Source organism: Phoenix dactylifera, chromosome 6 (genome assembly GCF_009389715.1).
Source record: "Phoenix dactylifera cultivar Barhee BC4 chromosome 6, palm_55x_up_171113_PBpolish2nd_filt_p, whole genome shotgun sequence".
NCBI classification, from domain to species: Eukaryota; Viridiplantae; Streptophyta; class Magnoliopsida; order Arecales; family Arecaceae; genus Phoenix; species Phoenix dactylifera.
In genome coordinates, this window is record NC_052397.1 from 15,979,139 (window position 1) to 16,001,262 (window position 22,124).

General features: G+C 39.1%; 3 protein-coding genes across 5 annotated transcripts; 1 reads left to right on the top strand and 2 right to left on the bottom strand.

Annotated features, from left to right (window-relative positions):
- Positions 1-1,115: 1,115 nt before the first annotated feature.
- Positions 1,116-7,184, top strand: LOC120111108 (microtubule-associated protein 70-4-like). Its single transcript, XM_039127586.1, has 11 exons — positions 1,116-1,429; positions 3,688-3,773; positions 3,864-3,929; positions 4,022-4,192; positions 4,280-4,450; positions 4,540-4,695; positions 4,787-4,933; positions 5,235-5,306; positions 5,400-6,086; positions 6,182-6,321; positions 6,922-7,184. The coding sequence occupies exons 1-11, from the start codon at positions 1,333-1,335 to the stop codon at positions 6,962-6,964; spliced, it is 1,836 nt and encodes a 611-aa protein (XP_038983514.1). The 5' UTR covers positions 1,116-1,332; the 3' UTR covers positions 6,965-7,184.
- A 1,196-nt stretch (positions 7,185-8,380) lies between these two features.
- Positions 8,381-16,667, bottom strand: LOC120111107 (pentatricopeptide repeat-containing protein ATP4 homolog, chloroplastic-like). 3 transcript variants are annotated; one of them, XM_039127583.1, is made up of 3 exons: positions 16,201-16,667; positions 15,881-16,011; positions 12,531-15,292 (listed from the first exon to the last, which is right to left on the bottom strand). In XM_039127583.1, exon 3 carries the CDS (start codon positions 14,811-14,813, stop codon positions 12,645-12,647), a length of 2,169 nt encoding a protein of 722 aa, XP_038983511.1. In that variant the 5' UTR covers positions 14,814-15,292; positions 15,881-16,011; positions 16,201-16,667; the 3' UTR covers positions 12,531-12,644. The 3 variants fall into 3 exon arrangements, with proteins under 3 accessions (XP_038983513.1, XP_038983512.1, XP_038983511.1); XM_039127585.1 differs by lacking the exons at positions 15,881-16,011; positions 16,201-16,667 and adding an exon at positions 8,381-8,907 and having other exon boundaries at positions 12,615-15,604; XM_039127584.1 differs by lacking the exons at positions 15,881-16,011; positions 16,201-16,667 and adding an exon at positions 8,381-8,891 and having other exon boundaries at positions 12,615-15,602.
- A 3,124-nt stretch (positions 16,668-19,791) lies between these two features.
- Positions 19,792-21,772, bottom strand: LOC120111109 (protein PYRICULARIA ORYZAE RESISTANCE 21-like). The gene is made up of 3 exons (XM_039127587.1): positions 21,639-21,772; positions 20,682-20,763; positions 19,792-20,559 (listed from the first exon to the last, which is right to left on the bottom strand). The coding sequence occupies exons 1-3, from the start codon at positions 21,648-21,650 to the stop codon at positions 19,949-19,951; spliced, it is 705 nt and encodes a 234-aa protein (XP_038983515.1). The 5' UTR covers positions 21,651-21,772; the 3' UTR covers positions 19,792-19,948.
- Positions 21,773-22,124: the final 352 nt, after the last annotated feature.

Sequence of the window (22,124 nt, forward strand, 5' to 3'; positions counted from 1 at the left end):
ATGAACGGGTCTAGAAACAAGGTATTCTAAAACAGCAGCTGCCAGGAGACAAGAACTCAAAGCTTGGTTTTTTGTCGGAATTATATTGTCCTGCTCTTGCTGTGTTGGTTACTGCTGTCTGATAATATTCATAGAATCTGATATCATTTTGTTTTCTAAAAGTATATATATATATAAAACTATAATCCTGGGCTTGAATTAAATTACAAATTTGCAAATCAAAAGTGATATCAGTAATTGAATCCATTATGTCAGCAGACTGAGGGTATATCTTACAAGTCCAGCTAATTAAAGAAGATAAACCATTTCACATTGATATTTTTGACACAAACAGGGTAATAGCTCAAATTAAGATCAGCCTTCTCCATTTGGAGGAGGCTTCCATTTTGTTTTCCATTGAGATGCTCTAGGATTTATGTATCATTGTAGATTGACTAGAAGTTATCATGACAAATCTGTAAGACATGGAGGCCTTGCATATATCATATGATTGAACTTTTTTTACAAGAGTTGGAGCTCCTGAGCTCCATCTTTCAGAATAAATTCTAGAGCTTTTATCTAGTTAAATTGAATAATTTAAAAACCCATCTTCATCTTTTTTTTATTATTATTAACGACGGCCGACATAAGAAAATGTGCAAACACAAAGTACTAATTGAAAATAAACTGCACACCATTTCTTATACACGCGTTTTCTCTCTCTCTTTTTTTTTTCCCTTCTCTTGTATATATATATATATATATATATATATATATATATATATATATATATATATATATATATATATATATATATATATATATATGATGTAAATAGAAATTTGGCTTGGGACTTCTTGTTCCTTGGTCCCCTGGGAGAATCTTCCCTCGAACGAGAGTTAAAGCTAGCCATCATCACCAATCCTCCAAATCATATATGAAACCGGTGGAAAATAGACCTAGCCCATCTTTTCTCTGGTCCTGTGGGGTTTATTGCCCTGATTCCCATATCTAAAACTTCAGACAGAAATCTTATTAACCACTTGCACCAACAAATTGGTACCTATTTACCAATAAAACAGCCGGCTTTCTCTTCAGTCTACGTCGAGTTTTTCTTTCTCTCTTTTTTTCTAAAAATCTTCTCCCTTCTTCTCAGCGACGAAACGCGCCTTCTCTCTCTGTCTGTGGAATCTAATTCCATTGATAAAATGGCTTCTTCTACACATGATCCATACTATAAATACCCCAAACAGTCTCCTTTGTTTGCTGGGCTTCTCTCTTACGAAGTTCGAACAGGGGAAGCAGGGGAAGCAGGGGAAACAGGGGAGTCTGGAATAGAGGACTGCGAGGGAGATGGGTAGCCTGGGCGAAGCTGGTGAAAAGGAGATGTTTCCGAGCCCTCCAGATCCTGTTATGATCGAACTCAATCGATTGGAGGACCAGCTTAGAGGTATGTTTATGTACAAGACTCCTTTGCTCTTGTTTTATACTGGGTGTTCTGCTTCAAGTGTTTATTGTCTTGCATGAAGGAAAGGTCGTTCCTTTTATAACGAAGTTTCATGGACATCGTTAATTCTTATCAAAAAATTGTCCTTGAAGGATTTTTTTTCCTTTTTAAGGTTTCCTTGAGGAGGTGAACTTCGGTTTCCATTTCATTTCGTCTGTTCTTCTAATCGACAGTATTTTGTTTGTAATTTCTGATTGGCTTACTCTTTATTTAGTTCTTATGTCCCGGAGATTCTATGGTTAAACATTGTTCTAGTTTAACGTTCTATTTCCATGGAGGAGTAGAAATAATTCGTACAAAAGATAGGGGAGCTTAGCACCTTTTTTTCTGATTGACTTGTACTTCTGACTCTGCTGGAATTTGTGGCTTTTCTTTCTTTCTTCTTCTTTTTTTTTTTTTTGATGACTGGATCGAGATTACTGTGGAGTCATGTAGGTGGTTTATTTTACAGTATAGATAATGACTGAAGGAAAATTCATTCAGAATTAGTTGATACTTGATGGCTGCTTGTGGTCTTCTGAGAACAGTTTGAGGTCATAAGGAAACAAATTTTACTGTTGGAGACCTTGTGGCTACTTGATGCTACTAACATGTAAAATAAAACTTATATGTGCCTACAAAAAACCGACCCCCTTTTTGGAACATTGGTCTCAGGTCATTGATGGTGTAACATGACTTGATTTGTATTGTTAGTTAAGAACCAAGTCACTGAGTTTTCTTTTTGGTTATCGGTTCAAGGACGCAAGGTGACCCTGCTAGATAACTTTCCCATGAAAATGATGTATACGAATATGTAGTATACTAGAAAGCCATAATTTATCGCAAAACAAACTAGACTTAAAAAAATAGAAAAAAAAAACCCTGCTGAATATACTTATTTTTTATCACTTTTAATATTAATCATGTTCTTCTTGACATTAGATAACTATTTCTCCCTTAGTTCTGGTTCATTTCTTCCGAGTAAGCCTGAAAAGAATCTGAAAATTGTAATACGTCATAACCTAAAGCTTGACCCTTGTTATTAACATGAAGGTATGGCAGAAATACTGGTGCAATTACTTGGGCATTAGGCATAGCAGAAAGCCAAAGTTACTGTACTTCCATTTTAAACAACATGGACAAAAATTTATAGCATAAGAAATTTGAGAGGAAAATTTTTTTTAACTCCTACTGCCTATTCTTATTTTTCTCTGCAGTTTGGTGCTGCATTCGTTCTTGGCCCTCTTATTATTGTTTTTAGCTGCAAAATTCTTTAGCCAGACTTCTTTGTTTCTATAATTTTACCATAGGGTTTTGCTCCTTTGCCATTTTATGGGATAGCATGGGAGATGGGCAACCTAATCAGTAGAGAGACGATATATTGGATTAGTTCTAGATTAGCACATATGAGTTTGAGATTCGTCATCTAATATATCCTATTGACTCTACAGAATTTTCATTTAATATCTGAGATCAAGAAATGGATACGCTTTGTCTACACCTTTTTGCTAAAAAGAAAAATGGTTTTTATTTTTTTTGGGTCCGAGTTTTTGTTGTGACTTAGGTATGCCATTTGTGCATATGAAACTTTTGAATGTCAGAGGTGCCTATACTGTGTTTATACCAAGACCTAAATATAAATTTATTAGTAATGATACCTAATCTTCACAAATCTCATGACTTGCCTGCTTTTTTTCTCCCATATATCCATGTGGCCTGATTCTGATACAATTTTTTAGAACCACTTTGAAAGCGAAATATCATTTAGTAAAATTTCTAATTTAAGAGCTGCTTTATATGTCAAATGATCTTAATATGAAATGTGGGGATGTAGGATGAGTGGTATTTAAAAGCAAGGTTAATATTGAGACAGAGGCACTAATCATCCTTTTATAATGTGGTACTGGGTTTAATCACTGAGGGGATAACATGACCGACGTGACTTCATGTTCAGGTTAGTGCAAGAGGCAATTAGAGATCCGGATTTCCCAATAAAGCTTATTGGTTGTGTTTATGTCTTGCAGTTTAAGAACACCTCCTTCTTACTATGAATATTAGTAAGAGTTGTTGGTTACATGTCAAGAGAGCCAATAGTTATTTGAATTATGAATTATAAGTTAGACTACTAATTTGCCTATTTAATTGGAGTGAGTTCTTAGTTAAATGTAGCAATACACACCTCCAATTCATTTGCTTGCTTAAGTCCTTATTTTGATCTGCAGACAAGGAGAGGGAGTTGGGACTTGCCAACTATGAAATCAAGGCTTTGAAAGCGACGGAACTTATGAAAGATAAAGCTGTAGTGGAGGTAATGAATGTACTGAATTCCTCTGAAATTTAATTATTTGGATATCGTGGGTGTTTATTTTAAAGTGATTCTATGTCTTATTCTTTCCAGCTTAATAATGAATTGAAGAAAGTTGATGACAAACTCAGAGCTGCCGAGAAGCAACTAGAACAGAAGGTGTTCTGTTTGTTTCTTTAGATTTGGAATCTGTGAATATAGTTCACTTTAGATGGATAGCCTTTTTACAACTTAGATATATTGCTTAACAGAATCTTGAGATCAAGAGGCTAATCGATGAGAAAAAAGAAGCCTTGGCTGCACTGTTTGCTGCAGAGGCAGCTTTGAGAAGAGTTCATGCATGTCAAAAGGATGAGGAATACCTTCCAGTTGAGGCTGTGATTGCCCCACTTGAGTCTGATATAAAAAAGTACAAGAATAAGGTATGAGGCATAGGTTCTTCTGATACCATTATAACAAAAAACATCTGTAGTGTTGGTGTTTTTTGATTTTGTGGACTTATACTGCAGATTACGAAACTTCAAGAGGATAAAAAGGCTCTGGAACGGCTCATAAAGTCTAAAGAGGCGGCTTTGATTGAAGCAAAAAATATATTGTGTATTGCTCTTGAACGGGCACTGATAGTAGAGACTGTGCAAAACAAGAACATTGAATTGAGGAGGCAAATAGAGATATGCCAGGCATAACCATAGATGTATCCTTTTTGTTTGTGCACAAGCTGTGGGAAGTTAGATCACTAACCTTTCTGGATTCCTTTATCATGGTGCAGGAAGAAAATAAGCTTTTGGAGAAAACAAATCGTCAGAAGATTGTAGAAGTGGAAAAGCTTACTCAAACTATTCATGAACTTGAAGAATATATTCTTGCAGGCGGTGCAGCTGCTAATGCTGTGCGTGACTATCAGCGGCAGGTTGCTGAATTAAATGTAAGGTTTTAGTTTGTCATCATCTGTTCCTCTATGATTCTTTCTCCAGAGGTTAATTTGGGGCATTAATTTATCATCATCTATTTTCTAGGAAGAGAAAAAAACTCTTGAGAGAGAGCTAGCAAGAGCTAAAGTTTCAGCAAATCGGGTGGCAACTGTGGTCGCAAATGAGTGGAAGGATGGCAATGGCAAAGTCATGCCTGTCAAGCAATGGCTGGAAGAGCGAAGATTTTTGCAGGTACTTTTGATTTGAACAAAATGCAAGAATTTTCAATGGTTTTCCTGACTGTTTGTATTTTACCTCATTTTCATGAAATTCCAATGCTCTTGATGTTATTTGAAGGGAAAGAGGAAGCCTTTCTATTTTCCAAAAGCATAAGAAATTACTGATGCTATTTAAACATGGTCTGAAAAGATAGCAAATAGCATAGCCATAGATCATACATGCATTATCATTTTAAATTCTGTCTGTCTTGATAAACTGATGGATAACATTAGTTACATTTAATGTCTTGACTTAAATGGTGATGCATTTGTAGGGAGAGATGCAACGGTTGCGGGATAAGGTAGCTGTAGCAGAAAGGACTGCCAAGGCAGAAGCCCAGCTTAAGGTATGAAATCTTACAGCTCACTTTTTTGGGTAAGTCTTTTTGTACTATATTTTACATTTATTCCTTGGCTTTTCATGTGAATTTAACGTACAGGATAAACTAAATTTGAGGCTGAAGACATTGGAAGAAGGTCTAAAGCAAGCACCAAGCTTATCAGCAAAGCAAGTTGAGAACTCCAAGAAAAAAATTGGGTGCTCTTCAAATGAGGAACCAGAAAAGAGACCAACATTTCATTCAAGGGCTTCTGTTTCTGCCTCTAGACTCTCAGTTTTACAACAGCCTAATTCCGCATCAGAAGATGTTATCACCAACAGAAATATCAAGCCAACAAATAGCTTGAAAAAGAAGTTTGCTATTGGAGAAAATCTGGTTAGAAAGAATTTCTGGGCTCCAAAAAGCAAAGTTTTTGATGATGATGGGAAGGATAATGCAGAAAGAATTGCTAACGCTAATGGTAATATAAGTGATTCTATTGAAGGAAATACGGAGCCTTCACAAGAAGTTAAAGCCAAAGGTTGTGGTGACATTGAGTTGCAAAACAAGGGTGGTTCAGAAGATGACTGTGATGTTACTGTGCAAAGAAAAAAAGTGGTTCCACAAGAAGTTACAGTCCAAGGAGTTGGTGACATCAAGTCAAAAAATAAGCGTGGTTCAGAAGATGCCTATGAAGATATGGTATCAGGTTTTCTGTATGACAGACTGCAAAAGGAAGTCATCAACTTAAGAAAATCACATGAGGAGAAGGATCATATGTTGAGTGCTAAGGATGATGAAATCAATGTGAACAACAAACTTTTAGATAATTAAAAGCATTCCTCAGTTTCTTTAATTCTTCCTCTATGTTTTTTGTGACATATGCCTGTATTCCTATGCAGTTGCTCCAGAAAAAAGTTGATGCAGCAGCGGCGTCTAGAGAAAAGAAGATGAGGAGAGTAGCGGTGTCTAGAGAAAAGGAAGTGTTTGTGAAGTCAGAGGAAACTAAACCAAGAAGCAAAACCCCAATCATCTCAAGAAGGTATATACTTGTTTCGCCAATTTGCCTCTTGGAGTGTGTTAAACTAAATTTTATCATGATTTGCTTCTCCTTTTGACTAAAATGTTACCTGTACTGGAGAAAGAGTGTCTTAAGTTCCCCTCAAAGAGAGAGAGAGACTGTCTAAAGTGTTTCATAGAGGAAATATATGTAGGGTCCCTCTAAACAGTAAGTTCACATTCTGTTTTTATAAAATGGCAGAAATATCAATCTGGAATTAGGAGTAGTCAACTTCTCCTATCTTCAAGCTCTGTTTTTTTGTTTTTTTTTGCAGTTCTTAATCCTTTTTTTAAATTTAGTGTAATTGAGTCTACTATGTTTGCTTCTAAGATCAGAAATTAAGGCAACTCCTCTTCATTTCTGCATAGGGATAAGTTGGTGCTCCTTTATATTCACAGTTTTAAATTAGTCTTTTGTAAACCACACAAAGTTGCAGAAACTCTGCCCTTCACTATTCCAGTTTCCTGAACTGTTTACTTTTATTGAATTCTTATGACTTCGTAATACTACTAAGCAACCGAACTTTACATTTAGATGTCTCTTTTCTTTCTGTAATTATGATATGGCCATTTGGTTTTACAGAGCTGTGAATCATCTGGAAGCCTTGAAAAGCTCAAGAGCTTAAAATTTGCTTCAATCCTCGTCTCATCATTCGCATCCAGTGAGGTGCTTATGTACAGCTTGGGAGAACATGATTGTTCCTAGTTAAAGAAATTTGTGTTTATAGAGGGAGGTAGGGTGCAATTATGTAAAACCTTAAACATGCATATCGTAAATTATATTCACATTATGCAATGAAAGCAAATTCAGTTTTCTATAAATAACCTTTTGAGTTGGTGTCAAAAGCATTGCAAGCTGCAAATGCTGCTGATTGCTTGGTGAAATGGTTAGGACTTTTATGTCTCGCCTGCAAAGCACTATTTTTCTTGTTTGAGATAGAATATCCTTTGTCTCCACTGACCGAGTAGATCTTCTGTATTCTGGTTAGAAGCGAACAGTTTGAATATGCCTTTCTTGATCTTGTTCAAAACTGAGACATATCTTGCTTGGGGGAATGCTAGAAGCAAACCAAGAACAAAAAAAAGAGAGAATAAAGTTTAGTATCAAATTTGTTTGATCAATGCATTTTGAAGAGTGTACTTCACAGAAGGCCGATCAAAACTGTGTCTCTTCATAGCAAAAAGTTAAAGGGTGCTGAAATCAATTAGATGCACCATTGGAGGTCAGATGCTCCTTGCTCTCACTTCTCCGTACTGCGTATTGGTGCTTCAGCACAGCTTCCTGGGGTTTTTAGTACTAATTCTTGTCAGCCTCTATAACCTCTACCAATGAATGCTTACATTTAATAGATTTCTCTTATCGGCATCCGGAGCTATTTGCATTTCATAGTCTGAATTTATCCAACTTGAAGGTGCATGGTTTGATGTTTCAGACAAGCATAAAGTATATGATATATGAAGATGTAAAGGTATATGGTTTTCCCAGAAAAAATGCATGTGCACTGGGATAGAGGTCGTCTCGCAGTTTTTGGCATATAGAGAATCCAACAACAGGTGCTGCGAAAGATGGAAGGAGGATACAGCTTCTTTATCATGCATGTATGGTATGAATGGTTCCACAGGTAGGCTTCTGATTATTATACTACTATGTAACTTGGGCATATATATAGAGCCCTCAATTTGTAAAATGTGAGCATGAGAGATATTGTGAAAGTGTTATTGTCATGATTAAATCATTAAAGATTCCTGATTCTTGTCCATATCATGTGTTTGTGAGTGTTCTACCCCCCCCCCCCCCCCCCCCCCCCCCCCCCCCCCCCCCCTAGTACTTTAAAAAGCAGTTGTCTTGGAACTCATCTAGCAGTCATACTATTCTGTCAAAAGAAAAAAGAAAAAAGGAAAAAAAAACTAACAGTCATACTGCTCTTCTCTATTGCATTCTCTGGATAAATCGAGCTAATAGAGCTGCTGGATATCAGATAATTAGAAATGGCACATGTTTGGCCGACTCTTAGGTACGTACTACCACTGCAATAAGATCATAATGGAAAAAGGTGTTGCTACATTCAGCAAGTTCACTAATCATGGAATTTGAGAATGAAAGTGTACAATCATACGCCCTTCTATTGTTTATTAGAGATAAAACAACGCACACGTTTGGTATTAAGATACACTAAAAAGCCAACTTCGGATCATACTGCTACTCCCTGACCTCCAAGTGCCAAACATTTCTATACTTGCAATCCACCTGGCTAAAGATGTCTGGATTTAATTTCACGTTCAGATGCATCACTGGCTTTTGACCATGCCCGGATGTCTGTAGCATTTTATGATGGATAAATTAGCCTAGATAAGCTATGGAAAGCCTCTTGTGCACAACTACTCATGACCAAGGAGAACTGAAGCAGCAAGCTCGTGGACCAAGGGAAGCTCAAAGAGAGCACCAAAAGACGATCTCTGCCTAATGATAATGTGTCCTCCAAAAACCTCGACCGTGCTGGAACATCTTCTAAAACCAAGTCATTGTAGACTTCTGAGTCGAATGAGACAATCCTGCAAATGGCTTTCACTAGATTGAAATGAACATCGCGTAAATGCGCTGAGAAAAAAGAATTCCAATATGATGAAAATTCAAAAGATACAGAATGCTTTAGTTCTAAGAGACTGTACCAAACAATGCAACCTATGGGGATACTTTGTCTTTACAATCAGATACATTTTGACCAAGAATGTTGAATCCTATGGTTCTAAAGCACTCAGAACACAAGGAATAGGAGGACAAATTCCATGTAGAAGCTACATTTTCTAGTTTATTTTTGGGATTCATTATTGTAATTCCCTGCATTCCTCTTACAGTACATAATATTTCAACCTTGTTGATCCAGCACAAAGCTTGGAGCCGATAGATACATTATTTACAAATAAGATTACATTAATAACATAGCATAATTCTACTTACTCATCAAAATCAAGTTTCATATCCTCACTTTGTTTAGAGAAATGCCAAGGTATCCCAATCTATAGAAAATTTTCCCTACACAGCTGCCTTGCTATATGGCATAATGGAATTGGTGCTGCATGAATTGGAGAGCCCCTTTCTAGTTCACGGTTGAACTGGAGAGCCCCAATTCCACCTTACCCATGCCCATGTGTTACACAAGGCAGTCCTGACCCTGTCCAATCAGATACCACAGCACAATACACAGCAGGTGATTAAACTCGACCTTTCCAGTATTTGTGACGGTCCAAATTATGGTAACCCCGCTACCCATCCACCTCACTCACCCCCATTCCCTGTCCCCTGGAACCAAAAAGGGGAAAGAAAAGGAAAGGAAAGAAAAAAAGACATGCACACATGCACATTCGCGCACAGCACACACGCACACAGACACACAAAGAGAGAGAGAGAGAGAGAGAGAGAGAGAGGCAGGGGGAGGAGGGAGGGAGCAGACAACAACTACATCGATGATATGCCAAGCCAAACATTGTAAGAAGCTCTGAAACTACATTAAACATATATACATGTACCTGGAACAACTGTAAAATGATTCAGAGAGAATTCCCTATTCCATTATAAAGTTCTTGTCAGTTTATCTCACTAGAAGATTTTTTTACAAATGTATCTTAATGAGACATTAAAAACTAGTGCAAGGAATTCACAACTATCATGAAAATTTCAAAAATCATTCAAATTTTTTTCCAAGATGTTCTGCAATATAATGTACTCTACTTCTTTCTTCTAGACAGCTTTTTGCTAAATAAACTATTTATTTTGATGAATTTGAATTGTGACTTGTTGATGATTCAGTCAAGCACAGTATAAGAGTTTCAGATGAAGGTGAACAAAACCATAGTTCATACAAAGAGACTAAAACTAAATCTACATGGAAAATGGTGACAATAAATCTAAAGAACTTTTTTCTGATAATAATATGCCTAAATATCAGTTGTTAATAAAGTCTTAACGAAAAGTTTGCATAGCAAAGCTGTAGTAAGATGATTATGATAGCTTTCAACTTGTGTTACCTAGTCACTCATGTCCAGGTCCTAGAATCTATGTCGAATACATATTTAAATCACATACACATTAGACATTTGGATACTTATAAAAAAAAATTAATTACACTTTCATTTTTTCTAGAAATTGGTCAAAAATATATATTTCAAAATAACTTTGTAAAATACTATTTCTCAAAAATCCTTATACTAATTACAAAGTTTAGATGAGAAACATGTATATTAGAAAAACTTGAGATATATCAACTTTTAATACTTTTGTATGATTAAAAGATATATATATTTTAATTTAAAATAATCTTTTTCTATGTATTCCAATATGTCCCTTTTCTTTTCTCCTCTTGCCAAGTCAGACGCTTGGACACTTGTTCGGATCTGGTTCTCATGTTTATATCCATGCAACATTGCTTTCAGCCATGGCAAAAACTGGCCCTACGAAGAAAGGGTTAACAGGACTGAGGAAACTTGATACACATGGTAAAGTCCTAACCGTAGCTTAAAGCCTAGAAACAGTATTTTGCTGGCTTCATGATACACATACTATGATCTGCTCCTATCTAAAATAATATGATGTCATACTAAATGCATCTCCAAATTGTTTCTCATAAGTTTCATTAAAATTTCTCATCACTTTTTCAGCCTCTAAACAGCATCAAGTTCCTCTAGAATAAGGCTAATTATGCCTTTGCAGCACAAGACATCTACGATCACAAATAGCACACACCACTCTGGTTTCTGATGTCACCCTAGAATGTCTTATTTCAATCTCCATCTGAATTTTGCATCTATAACGAGCTCATTATTTGTACAACTCAGTTTAGCTGTACAAAATCATCCCTCTTATATTTTGAATTTTTTTGATCGGGCATAATTAGTACGTGAAGGAGATTCAGGCAAAATGTTTCTGCAAAAGGCATCATGCAATAACATTGCTATGATCAACCTCATCCATTAGCCTTATAAAGTTGGACCACCAATGTTATTCTATTCATCTTCTTGCTACTAAATTTGACCAGAGTCTCCATAAAACTACTAAATTAAAATCCATATACGAAATACATTTTTTCCTGCTTCCATTTTCCAAGGTGTTCCATCATGATTCTAGGTTAGCATTCACCCCCATAAAAACTTTACTCAACACATTATCTAAAAATAGTATAATCAAGTGTATAATATCAAGCTATTTAAATGCATATGTGATGCATGAATAAGAGACAAGAATGTTTTTTACTTGTTGCTTGGAGAGTGTCAATTAATACCAGCCAACTTATCAGTTGTTACCTATAAGACAAGTCATACCGGCCAAAATGAAATTTTGGCAAAGAAAGAAAAAATCCTACAGATAAGTGCATTTATTTGATTTGATAAGCACATTCAATGACTCCAGGCTCCAGCTGTCAGACGACAGGTCAAAAACATATTGATATGGTTACTTCAATATTAATTGATTTATAATGAAAATGTCCTTTATTTTTTTTTTGTTTATTACTTTGTTTGACAGGACAAAACAAGCATATACACGCACACATTTTTTATTGAAGCATTTGCAATAATGTGATCACTGGCAATGTTTCTTACTAGTAACAGTGGTATTTATCTGTCAACCAGGTAATTGCAAGAAAATTTATGACGCGTGGGGTAACTCAATTTATTATTTTTTATTTCCAAGGATGTAATGTAAGTATTATGAATTTTCTTAATCAAATGAAGAAAAACACATCCGTCCCCAACTTCATGCATGTTACAATGTGTGCTTCCTGACTTTCAACTTCTACAACAAGGAGGAATAGAAACAGTTAATGAATAATCAATGACAAATCCATGAAAATTGAAAACAAAAATTACTAGTTTCTAGATGGAGCTGCAAAGATTGAGCTTACTGCAATAGAATGGCAAATTTATTACAAAGAAAACTCTGCATATAGTCAGACATCTGAAACATATTCTTCCAGAGGGGCACAGTGGGTGGAGGGGGTCAACTTTTTCATTGTCACATCACACCATATATATTAAAAATATTAATAACCAGAGTTCATGATTACAAAAATGAAATGTTATGGAAATGCTGAGACACAGCAAACAAAGGAACAGATAAGGGATGAACAGAAGAAAAGAACAAGAATCAAGTGATATGCACCTCTGATTGTAAGCAAGCAACATGTGCTAAAGCAAACATTTAAAGCACTAAAATGATATTCTGAATATATGCCAGAAAATCAAAATGATATTTCAATTGCAATAGAGAAAAATGTTGCTTACAGACAAGATTCTTGTATCTAATGATGCAAACTAAGCAGCAACCGACTCTGACAAATTCCTCGACTCCAACCATGATTTAGCAGCAACTTTTGTGGTCAGAAACCATCCAACCTTATCTGGTGCCTCATGAAATGGTGCATTCAATTCTCTCAAGTGTGACTCAAACACAGATGCCAACCCTTTTTCTGAATATTTATGCTTCCCATGTCCTGTATGAATACCCAGGAGTGGAGGCAACTCCTCTCCATTCTCTAAGGCCTTGGACAAATCATTCATCCAGACATGCAAAGCAGTCAACGCTGCTCCAAGAGAAAGACTCTTCACATGTAAAGACCACTGTGTAGGAGATTTTGACTGTAGATCTGTATATATCTCAAGCCGAAGTGCCATATCCAGGAGCACACAAGCTTTTTCTGATTGACTGAGGTTTACACAGAGATCTATCAAGCAATTACAGTAAGCCTTCTTCACTTCATTACTGATGTTCTCGAAGAGCTCTTCAGCTTCTTGTTTGACTGCCTCATTGGCAGATCCTTCATCCACTAGTAGCTTCACTAAAGAACCCAACTGGACATTAGCTCTCTCAATACAGCTAATCACCTTCCCTAATTCTTCTGTCGGTGTCTGAGTCAGCACATTCAAAAGACAGCCACAAAACCGGTCATCTGGTGTTATCCCCAACTCTAATAGCTTGTCAAAACTTCTCACAACATCATCAGTCTGCCTAGCTTTCCCATAACACTGGATGATTGATGTAAGCACAAAGATATTTGGCTGATATCCAGCTTCTAACATCTCATTTAACAAGCCTTCTGCCTCCAAAACTCGTCCACTGCAAGAGTATGCAGTAATCAGAGCCGAATAGCTCCAGCTATCAGGCTTACAGTCATCAGGCAACCCCTTCATCTCCGCAAAAATCTCAGCAGCTTCATCAACACAACCAATATCAGCACACATCGACAAGAGCATGTTATACAAGATCACATTCATCTCCATCCCTTTCTCCTTCATCTGCCTATAAACACTAAGCGCATCCTCAGCATAACGAGCCTTGCAATATGATCTTAGGAGAGCAGCATATGTCGCCCTGTTGGGCACCAACCCCTTCTTATCCATCTCTTTAAAGATAGTCTTCACTTGCCACGGCCTCCCGGCCCTGCCCATGGCATCGAACAAGGTGTTATATATGACCACATTTGGCTTCACACCAAGCGCCTTCATTTCCTCATACACATTAAGTGCACCATCAAAATTCCCCGAATGACTGTAAACTCTGATCACCGTCGCGAACGTAACAGGATCAAGACGCCACCTTTCCTGGCGGGCACGATCATACAGGCCAAGAGCCTTCTCGATATTGCCCGACCGGCCATAAGCATCGATCATCGCGGAGTACGTAACATAATCCGGGCTGCATTCGAACTCGGGCATCTTCTCGAACCACTCCACAGCTATCTCCGGCAAATTACAGAACCTGGCGCAGCTAATAATGGTCGAAAACGTCACGTTATCCGGCTTAACTCCCCTCTCCAGCATCTCCTTCCAGAGGGCCTCCACCCCATCCCAGTTTTTAGACTTCCTCAGTACCTTGAGCGTCACATTGTACAAAATCACCTCTTTGTCGATCTTGATGCTGTTCTGGAACCACCTGAGCGCGAGGACGGCGTTGGCGGAGTTCTCCATGCAGTTGAGGACGGTGACGGCGTCCTGCTCGGTGGGGCGGTCGGCGAGGGCGGAGATGGCGGCGGTGACGGCGGCGTCGGTGGGGTCGGAGGAATCGAGGGAGGCGGCGAGGACGGCGAGGCGGGCGTAGCGGGAGTCGGAGGAGTGGTGGCGGAGGCGGGCTGCGCGGGGGCTGTTGGGGTTGACCCAGATGGAGTTTTTGGAGGGGGTTTTGCGCTTCTGGCCGTCCAGGGGCAGGGATTGGGGATCGGACTCCAGAGAAGTCTGGGAAGAGGGGTCTTGGAGGGAGACTTTAGTAGGGGTATGAAGCGAAAGGAGGGGTTTGGGTGGAGGGGAGGAGAGGGAGGGGAGAGGGGTTTTGATAGGGTTTTTGTGCTTCCAAGAAGAGAGGAAAGGGGAGGACAAATGGAGGATTTGGGCAGAGAAGGAGAAGAGGGGATGTGAGGGGTTGTGGGGGAAGGAGTGGAGGTGGTGGGATTGAGAGGAGGGAGGGGTGGAAGAGAGGTGGAATGCCATCTTCCCTTCTTTCTCTCCTTCTCTTTGGTTAGAATGTTGGGGAGAGGATTTAGAACAACCCTTGGGGAGCCATAAAAGATCTCTTATCAGTTAGCATCCAAGGGTGGTGGTGCTTCAAGGGCTTTTATTTTAATAAGAGAGCTGGGTTGGGCCAGTGAGTGAGTTGGGCTGGATGGGCTTGGTGAGGCAGAAATATGGAAGACAAATAAGTAACATTTCCAATTACTATACCATGAAGATGGTTTGCAGCAAAACATGTAATAAGTTCACTAAAATAACAAATCTTGCTTCATCCAATATTTTGACCAAGTTGTCAAAAATAAGTTTAAATACTTGAAGAGATGGAAGTTCTCACCAAAAATAACAAGATAGCTCTGAATATGAGTCTTGCAAAGAAGAAAGAAATCTCTGGATGTGATGCACAAGCGTGTTAGTCGGAAAATATATACTGATTGGCATCTCATCTTTCTGGACTAGACCTGCACACATGTAAGCAAGCTAGCAGATATATCGAAATGCATGTTATATATCACCACAGTTCTGTTAAACACATCATATATCACCAAATCAGCAATTTTATTCAACAGTAATTCAGTGAAATTACATTTCATTAACAAGTTAGCATACGTCCGACTCGATAATGTTATCATGCTAGTATTGGACTAGTTTCGCTCACACTTCAACCCATGGCAGGCCAAAACATATAACTAAATATAATTTATCATCTTGATTTGATTTTGGCATTGGACTAGTCATAGCATGCTCCAGCTCGTGGCAGGCCAAATATATGCCATGCTTTTGCTCATGGCCGACAACAATAATATTATATCTTAACCCACGGCTAACATGCCATGTTTCCCATATGGCCAGCTAGTCCATATGCCCCCCTCTTTTTTTCCACTGTTATAATTATGAAAAATTCATTTTTATTATGTCACAACTATGAGTAAGTATAGTTTGTTATCTAGAATTGACTTTCCGACATTGGATTAGTTGCAGCTATGTTTCAGCCTGTGGTAGGCCAAACACAATGCTGCATTTTAGCCCAAGGTTAAGACAATACATACACCACATTTTTTGCATGACCGATCAGTCCAAATGCCGCCGATGCTTCATTGTAAGTGATCCGAACCTGCCCGGAGCGAGCCCTCCTTAGAGGCAAGTGAAGTTGGTGAGCCGTATGATGGGCAACTATCTCCTGCGTCATACAATCATAATTTTCTTTGAATCATTTACACTCTACGTGATTACTATACTTAAGCACAAATTAATAAGCTTTATACAAGGCTAGACTTAGTAACATCATAATCCATGCAACATCAAATTCATCGGCACATAATACAGAACTTCAATAATTATGTAGATGATTGTGTTGAGAAATTCTTACCTCTATCAATCTCAGACTCAAATACAACATCGATCCACTTTTCGATCTACGAACTCGGAGGCAAGAAGTTGGGCAAAGTGTTCTGCTTAACACCTTCTTGCCCTGACCATTGTTCACCTATGGAGCCAAATCTCGTTATCAGAATAATTTTAACCATCCATGAATTATGACAGATGATCATAGCAAGGTTGGTTTGGAACTCTCCTTCTAGGGCCACATAATGCTGACATGGGATCCTTGGATATGCAATACCAACTCAAAGCTTCTAGTTGCACAATGTTGGCCTAGGATCCCTCCAAGGGTCAATTGATCTACAAGGTGTTGGGTCTTTTCCTCGGGTCCATCCAGGCATCTAGAGAGAGAATAGAGAAAGTAGGGAGAGAGAAAGATCCCCAAAGAGAGAGCAAGAGAGGAGAGAGAAGGCAAGAGAGAGAGAGAAACTTACGGTTCTCTTCTCAAAAGAGAGGAATGAAGAGGGCTCTAAGGCCGATCATACCCTTGGCGGCAGCGGCAGTAGCAATGGCCCTCAGCAACCAAAATATGGCCATGTTCGGCAATGGCGACTAGCCCGACGGAAGAAGAAAAGAAAAAAAATAGGGGAGAGGAAATAGGGCATCCAAATCTAGTGGTGACTCTTCGGTAACAATCGGGTCGATGAAGCCATCGATGACAACCAAGTGACTCAAAGATAGGTATGGAAGAGGGATTAGGGTGGATTATCTTGTTTCTGATAATGAATCGATGGTGACTCATTGAGAATGATCAACATAAACCAAAGGAAAACTCGAGGTACTTCGCCGACAGTTGATCAGAGTTTGGGCGAGGTGATTAGAGCGAAGAGGGGTCCTTTTATAGGCTAAGTCTAGGGCTCCGACGAGCTCTAAGCTTCCCAACATCTGACGGAGTCAGGGAAGAAGACCGACTCCTTCTAGGAATCCGCTTCTTTCTTCTCACTTGCGAGCCACATGACATACAGGTTTTTTTTTTGTTTGTCTCATGCTAAAATTCATGCTAGCTTATGGGCTGATCAATGGACCGGGCCTTACACCTTTGAATAGCCCCATACAAATCTTGCTGTTCATGGCCTCACACTCATCTTTGGACTCTCACAGTCAGACTCGTTATAAGTATTAAACAAGTAAACTCTATGAATCAAAAGGTGCTTCATTTATTCCCTTGCTCTCCTGTTTTTTTTTTTTTATTTTTTTGGTAAAAACAAGGAGCTCAACTCTGGATTGAAATAGAACAACCAAGTTTAAAATCACATCATACATACTACTAAAGTACAGCCAAATATTCACACACAGATTTGAACGCTTCCAATAATAAGATTTAGAGCTAGTAATTGGTGTAGATAATCCGCTCAACTAGCGCAGGATACAGAAACATTTGGAGGCTATGGCTCTTTTTTTATTTTTTTGGTTTTACTAAAACGGATGTATCATACAATATGGGTATGGATACAATAAAAAAATCGAAAAATAATAACTTCCAGAGCACACTGGGCAACTTTCTCTCCCCCACCTATAGGGTATTTTCAGAGTGATTGGCTACATACGATACTACCCAATCCGCAGCCTCGTTGGCATCTTTGTATACATGCTTCGCCTGAAAGACCATCCCATCACAAATTATGGCTCGGATGCTTCTAAGCAGCAGGTGGTAGTCACCCACACCATCCGAGCTCCATTGGATCCACTCAATAACCATCGCCGAATCGCCCTCGAGCAGGACATCTATAGCTTGCAGTGCTTATCAGGCATAACCAAAGCCAGCCCAGGCCGCCCTCAACTCAGTCTTCGGAACCGAGTTATCGAAGATCTAATAGCCTCCAGCTGCAATCATCCTAGAATCCGGATCCCTGATGATAAAGCCAGCACCTCCTCTCCTACCGCCATCCAGCACGCAGTTATCAAAGTTGATCTTAAGAAAATTCGAAAATAAAAGCTTCTAGGTGAAAAATACTGTAGCTGTGGCTTCACACCGAGAGATGCCCACCGAACCTGCTGCCCTTGCTCTCCCATTTAATGTGACTCCCATTTGTCTATTTCATCAAAAAAGAATACCCGTCCATCCACGCAAACCGACTAAACGACAACATCCTTAGTTATCAAAAATGTTAAGAGGGCTTATGGTCATAATACTAGATGCTGACTAGATTTTTAAGTGAGCAAGGCTGGAAATCTTGTTTCAACTTGCTTTGTCAAGTACCTACTGGCAAGCGGCAACGGCACGGGCATTGTCAATATGTGCTGGTGAATAAAAACGCTGTCAACTCCAGCTGTCCCACCTCCAATCAAATTGAACTTAAATGTAGTTGGGAGCAATATGGCCAAGAAGAAAAGACACAATCCTGAAGGTCTTTTCGATTGCAAGCCATGATAATAGTATGAAAGAGAACGGCAGCCGTGGATGAAATTCCAGGGTTTGAATTTTTCATGCAATTAGTAACTTGACAACATACCTAACAAGTTGACATTTTCCCGTCTATTGAAGAAACAACTCTTAGGCATTGTTTTAAATCCAAAAAAAAAACTAATGCATTGTTCATTGAGATCATAAGAAATATGATAGCAGAGAAGGGTGGATTGAAGTGCACATTAATTAAAGAAATTGCTTTAAGATGTGCCATCTGAATCATGAGTTGCCGGCCATGACTATGTCAATCAACGTCACGCTTGCTCGGAAGAAGAAATAAAGTAGCAATAGAAAAATAGGGATTAACCAAATGAAGGCAAGCCTCTCTCACTTTGAGAGAGACGCTTATTTACTATTCCTTTAATTAGTTTTGAGTCACAATGCTGTCCAAGTCCGAGTTTGAAACAGATTGAAGAAGACCAATTCTCGAATAATGAATGGCCATCCATGCATGCTTTGCATGATGACCATGAGTAAACAAACTTAGATGGCATCAAAAACAACATTTGGAATCAAGTGATGGGTCCACCATGGATGGTCATGAATTTTACGAACTGATCATAGGCTACTACTAATTAAGATCTGCCGTACCGACCATACCGATGTATCGGTGGGCGTCGGTACCAGTTCGGACTAGTACTGAATCGGTACCACTGGTTCGGCTTGATTCATGCATTCAAAAGCCTCCAAAAAAATTGGAACTGGTACAGGCGGGTACCGAACCGGTACCGATCGGTATGGGTCGATACTAGTTTTTAACATCGAATAGGACCGGCCAGAACCAATATTGGTTCGGTACGGGCTGAACCAACTGATACGGATCGGTTCAACATTCCTTATTACCAATAAAGAAAACATAAATAGCAATGCCGAATGCAACATAAAACATGGGTGGAGAAATTGGACTCCTGACAGCAACCAGTACCAATCCCAACCATACTGAAAACAACCAAGAAAGGGTTCATGTCCCATCTCCTACCAACCTATGTTGAGAAGACCATCTTCACTGCTATATGCAGTTTCCTGCACCACCCGGCAAACCCTACCAACTTTCTGATAAGCTTCCAAATTCATCATTCATCAACACAAAATCAACGAGACGTCCAAATAATCTAAAACGATTAAAGCATTAGTTTATTTGTCCATGCAAGATGATTATCCAAAACAGACAACTTCACAATAGCCTTTATATATATATATATATATATCACCTCTTTACTCCCTCATAGATCTGACATCCCCCACCTTATTTAATATTCACCCAACAAGACATGAAATAATAAGATTATGTAATAAATATTTTAAGCAAAAAAGAGAAATGGGAACATGATCACATGATGGTACATGACGTTGATGGATCCTCCTCGCAAAAGAAATAGCATGGCTTATTCCCTTCATAGGATGGCCCACCATGGGCCATGGGTGGACCATTGGCAACCCATCCATACACCCTTCCACATGACCAGCACCGGCACCCCCCATAATACCCCTCGTAGTATGGCGCACCGCAACAAGCCGGCCAGACCGGTGGCTGACCCGGGACCGGACCGACCGTCACCGGTTCAGGCTTCGGCGGCTTTGGTTCACCCTTTGGCTGTGCAGGCTCGGTCTTTGGAGGGTCCGGTTTTGCGGCTGGTGGGTCGGCTTTGGGCTTCGGTGCCGGTTCAGATGGTGGTGCGTCAGCTTTTGGCTTTGGTTTTGGTTCTGGTTCGGATTTAGGTGGCTTGGGTTTCTCCTTCTCAGCTGGGGCCGGTTCAGCTGGCTTAGAGTCCTTGGGAGGGTCTTTTGGCTTCTCCTTGATCTCTATGATTTGGATGTCTTTGATCACCTTGCAGGCCTTGCAGCGGAGCTTCTTCGAAAGCTTTTGGGGATCAAATGGGCCAGAGATCGTGACAGTGTTGTTCTTCTCATCGTAGGAGATAGTTTTTATGTTCTCTCGATCTTAATGGTTCGAAATTATGGAGAGAAAGAAGGTGATTAGTAGAATTGTTAGTTGTAATATGGAAATAGAATGGAGTTGAGAAGCTTTTTTGGGGGGAGGAAGGAGAGGAGTGGTTGGTTACCTTGGAGCTGGCAAATCGTTTTCCTGATCTTTTTATAACAACGGTGGCATTCTAGGTCAACTTTCAACACCAACGTGGAGATCTGCGATAAGATTTATAAAGTACTAGCAGTTTAGTGAAAGTGAAAACAATTTTTAGAAGACCCAGCCGTAAAATATATGAAAATAGTTAAAAATTAGAAATGATAACATGGTCTTGATATGGGGATTAAAAAGAAGGGAAAAGAAAAAGAAAAAAAAAACCGAAGTAGACGCATGTACCGGTTTAAATTTCTAGCACATAGCATTTTTTATACTATATTTTTGGGAGAAAGTGCATGCGCAAGAACCCCATCAACTTTCATATCACAGAGATAATGAAACAAAATCATCTCCAATCCTATTAGAGAGAGATTGACTCTCAGAGATAGAGAGAGTACGTGGTTCATAAAGGAAATAAGAAGCCGCTTATTAGAGAGAAGAAACAGAATGGTGGAAACTTGTAAACAAGAAATAGAATTCAGAAGTTCTTCTTGGGGTGGAAGAAAGAAGGCCGACTTGCAGATAAAATCAATATATATATATATATATATATATATATATATATATGGGTACTAGAGAAATTGGACAGTGAAGAAAAAAACAGCAGATTGGTCTAATTTCAACGGAGAAGAGAAGACAAAAGAATGATAACTTTGTACAGCAATTTAAGATCTAAGTGAGAAGGAAAGACAAGATCCAAGTTGTGACATGTGATTCCAATGATAGTGGTGAAACAATCAAGTTCTAAGTTTCTACCATATGACAAATAATAATGAGTAGCAAAGTTTCAAAGTATCATTGACATAAGTAAACTTTGATACAATGATAGTATGAGAATTATAAGGTTAATTTAGTGAGGACAAACCATCACAAGCCTTTGAAAATTACTTGCAGAAAATACAATCAAATGGCTTTTGGAGAGAGGAGAATGCCTAACCTTTCCTGCCATTGCTAGAGTGAAGCCAGATCCCAACTCTGGATAGGGGAAGCGAGCGAGCGAGCGAGAGAGAGAGAGAGAAGGGAGGGGGAGCGGTGGGAGAGGGGAACTTGTATTAAAACGTGTCCAGGCACCTACCACCCAATCACATGGGGTCACGTGTCCAAGAACGTTGAGAGATATCGTCTAAAGCATTAGACTTCTAGCTTGTTTGCATGCGCCACCGCACTTGAAATGGACACGTCCATGAGTTGGCTACCTTCGCGTTCACTTGTGCAGCCTTCACGCTTACGCACGAGAGCCCAACATTATTGACCTTGGAAAGAGAGTCGGACAAAGAAGGGGTTGGAGTTAGCTCACCTCATTCACAGCATCTATTTAAAATATATGATCTCTGGAGGAAATTAAAGGAGAAGGAACAGAAGGAATTGCCATGAATCTAGCTAGTAAAGGGAAATCTTAGTGTATTAATAATGATGAATGGTC

Excerpts from the sequence above, each read along its gene's own strand:
- LOC120111107 (XM_039127585.1), bottom strand. The coding sequence starts at position 14,813 with ATGGCATTCCACCTCTCTTCCACCCCTCCCTCCTCTCAATCCCACCAC.
- LOC120111109 (XM_039127587.1), bottom strand. Across the intron at positions 20,560-20,681 it reads AACGATTTGCCAGCTCCAAG|ATCGAGAGAACATAAAAACT; the intron begins GTAACCAACCAC and ends CGAACCATTAAG.
- LOC120111108 (XM_039127586.1), top strand. The coding sequence starts at position 1,333 with ATGGGTAGCCTGGGCGAAGCTGGTGAAAAGGAGATGTTTCCGAGCCCT. Across the intron at positions 4,696-4,786 it reads GGCAGGTTGCTGAATTAAAT|GAAGAGAAAAAAACTCTTGA; the intron begins GTAAGGTTTTAG and ends TCTATTTTCTAG. Across the intron at positions 4,934-5,234 it reads AAGAGCGAAGATTTTTGCAG|GGAGAGATGCAACGGTTGCG; the intron begins GTACTTTTGATT and ends ATGCATTTGTAG.